The sequence below is a fragment of the Paramisgurnus dabryanus genome, chromosome 8 (genome assembly GCF_030506205.2).
Source record: "Paramisgurnus dabryanus chromosome 8, PD_genome_1.1, whole genome shotgun sequence".
NCBI classification, from domain to species: Eukaryota; Metazoa; Chordata; class Actinopteri; order Cypriniformes; family Cobitidae; genus Paramisgurnus; species Paramisgurnus dabryanus.
In genome coordinates, this window is record NC_133344.1 from 17,397,330 (window position 1) to 17,407,377 (window position 10,048).

The 10,048-nt window shown below is 35.5% G+C and overlaps 1 protein-coding gene and 1 long non-coding RNA gene across 2 annotated transcripts; one reads left to right on the forward strand and one right to left on the reverse strand.

Moving 5' to 3' along the window:
* Positions 1–349: 349 nt before the first annotated feature.
* Positions 350–6,224, reverse strand: hdac12 (histone deacetylase 12). Its single transcript, XM_073815567.1, is given in 9 exon segments — positions 350–901; positions 1,324–1,465; positions 1,546–1,603; positions 1,606–1,647; positions 2,378–2,578; positions 2,782–2,904; positions 4,439–4,551; positions 4,553–4,602; positions 6,087–6,224. Coding segments are annotated over 9 exon segments (891 nt in total). The 3' UTR covers positions 350–877.
* A 253-nt stretch (positions 6,225–6,477) lies between these two features.
* Positions 6,478–7,272, forward strand: LOC135770886 (uncharacterized). The gene is made up of 3 exons (XR_012337203.1): positions 6,478–6,841; positions 6,975–7,090; positions 7,140–7,272. It is a non-coding gene; the product is annotated as an uncharacterized lncRNA (long non-coding RNA).
* The last annotated feature ends 2,776 nt before the right edge of the window (positions 7,273–10,048 follow it).

The following is a 10,048-nucleotide window of genomic DNA, read 5'->3' on the forward strand; positions in this document are numbered from 1 at the left end:
GCGTAGTGTACGCACTTTTCTTAGTGACGTATGACGAATTCGGAGGGCGGGGGCACAGAGCAGCAGCAGAGTAACCTCCGTAGGCTGCGTAAGCTCTCATCCTGAATGCGGACGCGATTTGGATTTAATTTGTGAAGGATGGACGCACTTTTTTTGGACTTGAAGGTCGTGGACTATGGGTGGACCCCGTAACATTACATTTAATCAACTAAAAGATCTAAAACATTTTCTAAAATATCCGAAAATGTGTTTGTCTGAAAAACGATGGACATATGCAACTCGGACAGCTTGGGGGTGAGTAAATCATGGGTTTAATATCATTTTTTTGATATTTTTTGACACCAACTATCCCTTTAAACTATGGCCTAGTCCTGGTTTAAGCTAATCCCAGTCCGGGAAACCACCCCTAAGATGTTTAAGCATCTTTTTTAAACATGCTTTAGGAAAAGTTTTTACTGGTGTGTATCTTGAGACTACGGAGCCCCTAAGGGGACACAGAGCAAAAATTAAATAAAGTTTAGTTTCGCGTGCGCACGTGAAACTATCGCGTGAGCACGTGAAACTAAACTTTAACATTCTCTTTAACATTACCCCAATGTCACCTTAAGGGCTTGGTATGAGACAAATCAGTGCGCCACTGGCGTATTTTAAGTTATTTTCAGTAAAAAAGCTCAAACATGTCTAGCTTTAAGCCTCGTCTGTAAAACCTGGGGTTGATCATATCAAATTTAAATTTATAAAAAAGCTTGTTTTAATATAAAATTTTATTCAAAAAATCTACTGCCTTGGAACAATTATTGTATTTGCAGTAAGTTAATAAACAATCCCTCAGCGCTCTGAGATCTTCACCTTTTTTCTGTACATTTCCATCATGGGGTTAAAATCCATCTTCTCTCCAAACCTAACAGAAGAATTCATCACGGATCATTATGAGCACACAAAAGCCCTGACGGTTCAATACTGCTGTTTACATTCAGGTGATAAAAGTGAAAAAAAGGTCGTAGGTTTGATCCAAGGGAACACACATAATGATAAAATGTATACCGTGTAATGCACTAAAAGGTGCTTTGGATAAAAGCTTTTGCCAAATCAATGTAAATGTATGTTTTATAACACACAGTGCTTCATAATAAAGTCAACGCACTGTACAGCACAGCATCATGTGCCATCCCAACCATATATTTTTTAAGATTTGTCCCTTTATTAGTATTTTGACAATACACTCAACAATTTATACAAATTGAATGCTAAAGATAATAACAATAAATAAACCGAAAAGAAACATTTCTCCATCTTTACTACCATTCAGTTCTGCTACCTCACCTTGGTTGCGGCCCTGTGAATTATTGAATGCCTCCGTGCCAAGCGATCAATATTCCTGGAATAGCCTCCACCGATAACTGTGGCTACAGGAATGCCCTGTTTAATGACTGTCTGAAGTACATAAAGATCCCTCTGGTAAAGCGCAATTGTGCATTGATTTAATTGAATAAACCTATACTCTGATTATGATCATACAGTACACTGGTAATTATATATGGTTTACCTTCATCTGTGAGGCCAAGTCTTCCAAGTTCATTCTCCCAGTGTGGAGCCACTCCAGATCTGGATGAAACATGTCCAGTAACCAAGGGAGGTGTTCCTGTACTGTAGAGTGATTTTGATTACATGATTACATTTTGATTTAGATTACATTTTGATACAATGGAAGTGAATGGTGCCTCTGATCTGTATAGTTACAAACATTCTTCAATTTGTGTTTAGCAGAACAAAGTAATTTATACAGGATTGTAACAACTTGAGGGTTAGTAAATAAAGGACAGAATTTTCATTTTTGGGTGAACAATTCCTTTAAAGGATTAGTCAATTTTCTTTAAAAAAAAAAAACCATATAATTTACTCACCACCATGTCATCCAAAATGTTGATGTCTTTCTTTGTTCAGTCGAGAAGAAATTATGTTTTTTGAGGAAAACATTCCAGGATTTTTCTCATTTTAATGGACTTTAATGGACCCCAACACTTCACAGTTTTAATGCAGTTTCAAATTGCAGTTTCAAAGGACTCTAAACGTTCTCAAACAAGGCATAGGGGTCTTATCTAGCAAAATGATTGTCATTTTTGGCAACTTCTCGTCTTCCTCTGGTCATGTGACGCGCCAGCGCAACCTCACGTAATACATCATCACGTCAAGAGGTCCATTAAATGAGAAATATCCTGGAATGTTTTTCTCAAAAAAAAAAAAATTCTTCTCGACTGAACAAAGAAAGACATCAACATTTTGGATGACATGGTGGTGAGTAAATTATTTGGATTTTTTTAAGGAACTGGATTAATCCTTGAATGTGATGAATGTGTTTGTTTGCAAGTAAATATACCTTTGGAAAGATACTCTTTGTCTTCGATCCCAACTTGCACATTGATATCCAGGTCACTCTGCTGCTTTTCCAATGGAAAGTTTTTCCCACAATGCAATGAGAAGGTGAAAACATCTGGCTGCTCCTTAAAAATCAATGCTGTGCTGTCACCCTAGTGGAAAGAGGCAGATAAACATTCTCTATTATTCAGCATCTCAGCAACACAACAAAGAAAGCAACCTGTTTTAAACAACAACAAAAAACTTGACTAGTTCCTTCTAATTATGCTACAAATGTGAAATGTATTGGTTCATAGTGCATGCGACAGACTGGGGTTTAAATGCTAGTGTAATATGAACAGATAAAGTACAAAGTACAGTACAAAAAAAGGTTTTAGTACTGTAAGTAAAAATGATCCGCCCTCATCAGGTGTTTGGCAGCCACAGCCAGGTCATTGAGCAGACAGAAGCCTGAGCCATAGCCGGGAAAAGTGTGATGGTTTCCTCAGGCTGTACTACACGCTAGTCGTCTCTGCAGGGCTCTCTCACCTGGACCACATCTGGCATGAAAGAGTAGAGCAATGTTGTGTTTTGCAAACATTTTAAACTCCTATAGCTGTGCATGCTGTTAGTAATGGGCTTTTATCCAATGGCAGAATAGATTAAACCACTTAACAGGTACTGAATGTGCTTTTCAGCACATTATTAACCCCAATTATCTGTAGCCTATTGTAATGCAAATGAAAATTCACAAGTGGAGACAATTGAATAAATTCACAAGTTTGCATTAACATGTAATCAGATATGATAATAAAGTATATTTGCATATTTGATCGAGGAGAGGGCTCAGAGTTTGGAATGTTTGACTGAACCAAGAGGACTCCCCCTCTTTAAAGTGATAGTTCACCCAAAAATTATTTCATTCCTGATAATCATTTCCCCATCCCTTATGTTGTTCTAAACCTGTATGAATTTGTTTTTTCTAATAAACACAAAAGAAGATATTTTGATAAACAATGGTAAGCACACATCTGAACCATTGACTTCCAAAGTAGGAAAAATAAATACGATGGAATTCAATGGGTACAGTCAACTGTATGCTTACCATCATTTATCAAAATACTTCCGCAATATTTGTTTTTTCTACTATGGAAGTCAATGGTTACAATCAGCTGTGTGCTTACCATAATTTATCAAAACATCTTATTTTGTGTTCATCAGAAAAAAGTCATGAGGATGAGAAAATAATGACAGAATTTTCATTTTTGTGTGAACTATCCCATTAAATGAGACAGATACCAGCTGGGATTGAGGCAAAGGGGTGGATGAGGGATGTAGAAAACTGTCACGGGACAGAAATGAGGGACTTCTTTGTGCTGATTGATTGGATTACATGACAATGCTCTCCAGAACTTAGTTAAATAAACTTTATTACTGAAAATTGATTACAATGATCACAATGGAATGACATTTTTTGATGGTTTATTTAAAAAAAAACTCCATAAAAGAATGATATTCATTAGTGTATTATGGTAATGATGATAATACGATTTTTTTGTATACGATAGTCTAAATTTGAGATTGGTGTGTTTACGTGGCTTGTATTTAAGTCAAAATTTCTTCATGGTCCTGATAACACACTATTAAAAATAAAGTTTCCTTACCCATTTCATATGTCTGACTTTTTTCCATGTTTAAGTGCTATAATTGAGTCCCCAGTGCTTCTATCAACCTAGAAAGTGTTAAAAAGATCAACACAATAACTTAGTTTTGGTAACCATTCTCTGCAAGTATTTGAAAAAATAGGTCATTGAAATTTGGCTCCCAATGTGATGTCATAAGGGGATAATACCGCCCCTTAATCTGCACTATCCAACCACGCCACTGCCATTAAGTGCAGATATCAGCTCATTTGCATTTAAAAGGACACCCAAAACGGCACATTTTTGCTCACACCTACAAAGTGGCAATTTTAACATGATATAATAAATTATCTATATGATATTTTAAGCTTACTCTGGAGACACAAAAGATTTATTTTACATCTTTAAAAAGTCTTGTTGCAAAATGTCTTCTTTAATACAGTGCCAGATTCTCTGAAGCCCAACCTGTTTATCTGTTATGACTTGATCCCCAAGCAGACACAGGACTCCGGGGAACTTTCCCACAGGGAATCTGTGATCTTCTGGAAGACCATATGTACTTAACACGATGAACTATCGGAAGGGCTTTCGATTCAAGGCAAGTCTGGAAAAAAGTGAGAACGGTTCACACGACTGTAAGTAAAATGTCCTGTCTGGACTAGTTTTACCCTCTTGGGGCTTTAATGTGCTAATATTCAGGAATTAATACATGTTCAGCGGTGAAAAGCCTCTGAAATATGTCCTCTTGTATCCATGCAATGTGTCTGACAGCTGCTCTATGCGTAGGCTCTATATAATTTGCCAGATGATAATTGTAACATTGCTACATTTTACAGTATAACAAATAGCTTGCTTACGCGCGTGCAGTCAGGACATTTGCACTAAAAAACAGCAGCAAGCATATATAGTTCGTGAATAACATGATTTAAAACACATCGTTGTGTCTTACTAAAGATTAAGCATATGCAAGAATACAACCAATATTCACTCCCAGCAGCCCTGAATTTGCACTACTGTATGGAAGCTCGTGAGTCCAATAGTGTCTGTCTGCGGAGTGCAAGAGAGGGGCGTGCCGTTAAGCGGCGTAACTTTTAGCAGGGGGCGGAAATTTAAGTTGTCCAAGTCACACAGAATCCCGCGAGATGTCCGACTTCCGCTAAACTGACGCTAGTAATAGTAAGACGATTGTTTATAGCTCTCTTTCAACTTTAGCGTAATGACAAATAACGTTACTGCCGTAAATGTTTTAAATTGAGGGCACGGAGGAAGCTTCATAAGACGCTCTTTTTTTTTTTTTATTAACTTGAAATTACATCAATACTCATAATAACATACAAAATAGAAATTACAATCAGACAATACAAACAAACAAATAAAAAAGTATAAACATACAAATTAAGTATAAAAAAATAAAAATAAAATAAGGGCATGAGATCATCATACAAATAACATAAAAGCTTCACATAAGGACCTAGTGCGTTTTGCTTTATTATTTTTCAATCCAAGAGGTAACTCTACATAATGTTTCATATCTATCTGAAATAACAAAAAGTTAGGTTTTCCTTTAGCCCATTTTTGTTTATGTATATGGTATTTTCCCATAATCAATAAAAGATTAACAACAAAAGTCTCATTTGGTGGCAATTTTTCTCTATTAAAATAAAAAAATACATCTTTCTCAAAAAGGTAAACTTTAATACCAAAACACTTATAAAGGAGGCCTTCCAATTCTATCCAAAACATTTTGCTATATATACAATTGAAAAATAAGTGTACAACATCCTCCTTTTCTGTCCCACAAAAATCACATCTGACATCAGCATCATCATTAAACCTAAGAAAAAGTGTTTTAACAGGGTACACCAAATGAAGTATTTTAAAATGTACTTCTCTCACCTTATTTGTTATACAATATTTTTTCGGCAGCAACCATGCATATTTCCATTCAATGCACTCAAATTTAGAATGCCAAAATGTTCTAGAAGATATTGGGCTATATTCTGTAAGTAACTTCCTAATAAAATAATTATTCCATCTTTTATCAGTAATGATCACTCCTTCAAGTGCAATATCAGGTTTAAAACTCACATTCTCATTATACACATATCCTTTAAACAGACATTTTAAACCAGATGGTATAGCATCGAACACTATACAATATTCTTTAGGGACTATTGGAATATTGTACGCTTCATAAGACGCTCGGATGGTCTTATATTGTCTCATTCATCGTCATTGTTAACGTGGGTAGACAATATGGCCATATACGGCATATATGGACATATTTACCATCCTAAAATTATTAAAGTACCGAGGCATACCAATATTTAAATCGTGAACTGTTACACAGTGAGGGTGATTTCGTCTTTTTTTTTAAGTAAATGTGCACCTCAGACAGTTTAATATGTATTAAACCAAGATGAAATTCACTTGCAAACTTAATTCTTTTTAAGATTTAAGAGAAATCTACAGAGCTCACGTGGTTTTATAAGAAATGGCTACTAACAGATAACATCTGGTGATATTGTGAAGGTTTATAAAAATAACTATTCACAACAGGTAACATTGTAAAGGTGTATAAAAATAACTATTCACAACAGGTAACATCTGGTGACATTGTAAAGGTTTATAAAAATAACTATGCACAACATGTAACAACTGGTGACATTGTAAAGGTTTATAAAATAATTATTCACAACAGGTAACATCTGGTGACATTGTGAAGGTTTATAAAAATAACTATTCACACAGGTAACATTGTAAAGGTGTATAAAAATAACTATGCACAACATGTAACAACTGGTGACATTGTAAAGGTTTATAAAAATAACTATTCACAACAGGTAACATTATAAATGTGTATAAAAATAACTATTCACAACAGGTAACATCTGGTGACATTGTAAAGGTTTATAAAAATAACTATGCACAACAGGTAACATTGTAAAGGTGTAAAAAAATAACTATTCACAACAGGTAACATCTGGTGACATTGTAAAGGTTTATAAAAATAACCATTCACAACAGGTAACATTGTAAAGGTGTATAAAAATAACTATTCACAACAAGTAACATCTGGTGACATTGTAAAGGTTTATAAAAATAACTATGCACAACATGTGACAACTGGTGATTGTAAAGGTTTATAAAATAATTATTCACAACAGGTAACATCTGGTGACATTGTGAAGGTTTATAAAAATAACTATTCACACAGGTAACATTGTAAAGGTGTATAAAAATAACTATGCACAACATGTAACAACTGGTGACATTGTAAAGGTTTATAAAAATAACTATTCACAACAGGTAACATTGTAAAGGTGTATAAAAATAACTATGCACAACATGTAACAACTGGTGACATTGTATAGGTTTATAAAAATAACCATTCACAACATGTAACATCTGGTGACATTGAAAAGGTTTATAAAAATAAATATCCACAACATGTAACAACTAGTGAGATTGTAAAGGTTTATAAAATAATAATTCACAACAGGTAACATCTGGTGACATTGTAAAGGTTTATAAAAATATCATTTTAGCAAGATCACCCTACAATAAATTATAACACAGCATTATGAGAGGCATCAGGAGCTGATCCCAAGTGTATAGCTGGAAGCTGTTGATGTATGTACAGTATTGGTAAAGTGCACATGAATGCATTTTATAATAATAATGCATCCAATGTCAACCCTGTGTAGAGCTGAGAAATGTGGTTGTTTCTCAGCAGCAGTAATGTCCAATGGTGCCAGCTTAACACATTGGTGCAGTTTCCCAGACAGGGCTTAGTCAGGGGTGCCCAAAATCAGTCCTGGAGGGCCGGTGTCCTGCAGAGTTTAGCTTTTACTTGCATCAGAGCACCTGCCAGTAAGTTTCTAGTATGCTTAGTAGGACATTAATTGGCTGCTTCAGGTGTGTTTGATTAGGGTTAGAGCTAAACTTTGCAGGACACAGTTTGGAAACCCTTTGTTTAGATCAGGGGTGACCCACCCTGTTCCTGGAGATCTACCCTCCTGCATATTTTAGTTCTAACCCAGCTTTAACAAACACACCTGACTATAATTTTAAGGTTGCCCTGAAATGCTTGATTGGCAGGTTCAGGTGTGTTTGATTGGGGTTGGAGCTGAACTCTGCAGGACAGTAGATCTCAAGACACAGGTTTGGTCACCAATGGTTTCGATTAAACCAGGACTGGGCACTTATATTAGGACATTTTAGTTTTTACAAACAAACCTTACAAAAACAAGACTGGTGTGCACCTTGAAACAAAACAATGGCACTGATATGTTGAGATGTGTCAGTACAAGGTGTTTTCTTAATTACAGTAGCTCAAACATGCATTTTAGCCCGGGAACAGTATAAGCCCTGTCTGGAAAACCGCCACATTGTTTTACCATAACAGATATGGGTTGTTTAAGGTTGAGTTGTGATTTTGAAGTGTAGACAGATGGATCATCCTATTGTATTTCTGCATCACAGTTAAGGTGCATGTGGATGGTATCACCCTCACAAGTTGTCCACTGCATCACTTCACATCAATGCAGCTGTGAAAATAATAACCATAAACAAACATATTTTACATTTGTACTTAAAATAAGCTTACATTATGAGAATATACAATGGCACCCATACTTAAACAGAATAGGGTTTGAGAGAGATACATTAAAAACGAGACAGTAGTACACACATCCTTTAACTCCAGTGTTATTATGACGTTTAATAGGTCATTAATGAATTACTGTCATTTGAAATGTCGACAACTTACAGGAATAACTGTAAGATTCTAATGTACTAATATCTAACGTTACTATCGTAAACAGGAAAATATATAGGTGAGCAATGAAACTCATGCAAGATTTGTTGCATTTTGTTAACTACTCGTTACTGATCATAAGTGTAATCATAGAACGGACTTCACAAATCTAACATTAGGCTAACAACACATAGCTAACGTTAGCGAGCTTACCTGAAACGGTCGACCTTAATTCAGCCCCTGGCGTGACGACTTAACATGTGTCGTAGCCGAACCATTTCTCGGGAAAAGGATGTTCGTCAGTCGGCTTCCCGTCCATTAAAATTGGTACGAACAAACATGAAGGCGCTTGGATGAGCAACTTTAATAACGCATTTAGCCGCCGTATCTCTATGCGGGCAGAAGAGAAGACAGAATGACAACATCTCGTCCTGACGTCTCGCGTGGTTCTGTGTAACTTGGACAACTTAAAGTTACGCCCCCTGCTAAAAGTTACGCCCCTTAACGGCACGCCCCTCTCTTGCGGTCCGCAGACAGACCCATCTCCGTGAGTCTGCAGCAGGGTTGGATTGGAATTTTGACCTGTTTTAATCGAAGTGTGCTACTGCCACCGTCTGTTGAGGAGTGTGTGCTGATTACACAAAAGACATCAATGCAAACTCACTGCATACTCACCATAGACTTTAAAAAAATAGATACTTATTCAAATACACCTTATCACATGTTTTCCCTTTACATGTTTGTTCTTTTGCAATAAAAGTACGAATTTTATTAATACAAATAATTACAATAAATATAACTTAAGTATAAGTATTATTGTATGATTTTATTTTCATAATTATTTTAGGTGTATGTGTACTTATTTTATACTGTTTTTATGGAAGTGTATGATTCATACAGGTACAATGTTAATATTAAATACGATTTCTCCACGAATTCTAGCCGTCAAATTATGATAAAAATGTTGATGATAATCGTGTGTTAGCTGGGAATGTTGATAATAATGAATAATATTTTCTGGAAAACGTAAAAAAAAAATCACAATAATTACTAATTTAATAACAATCTTTAAAATGTTAATATTCATATATCATATTTTTAGTTGCAAAATACATTGCGCATGCGCCGTAGTAGCGCAGCTTGGCAACATGGGTATCGCATCCTGACAGGTAGGTAATGTTTTAGATTTAAACACCTGTTGGATTCACATCTTGAAAATCATATGTTTAAGATTTAATATGGATTAGTAAAAAGTTGTACAGGATTTTACACCGATGCATTTCACTAAAGT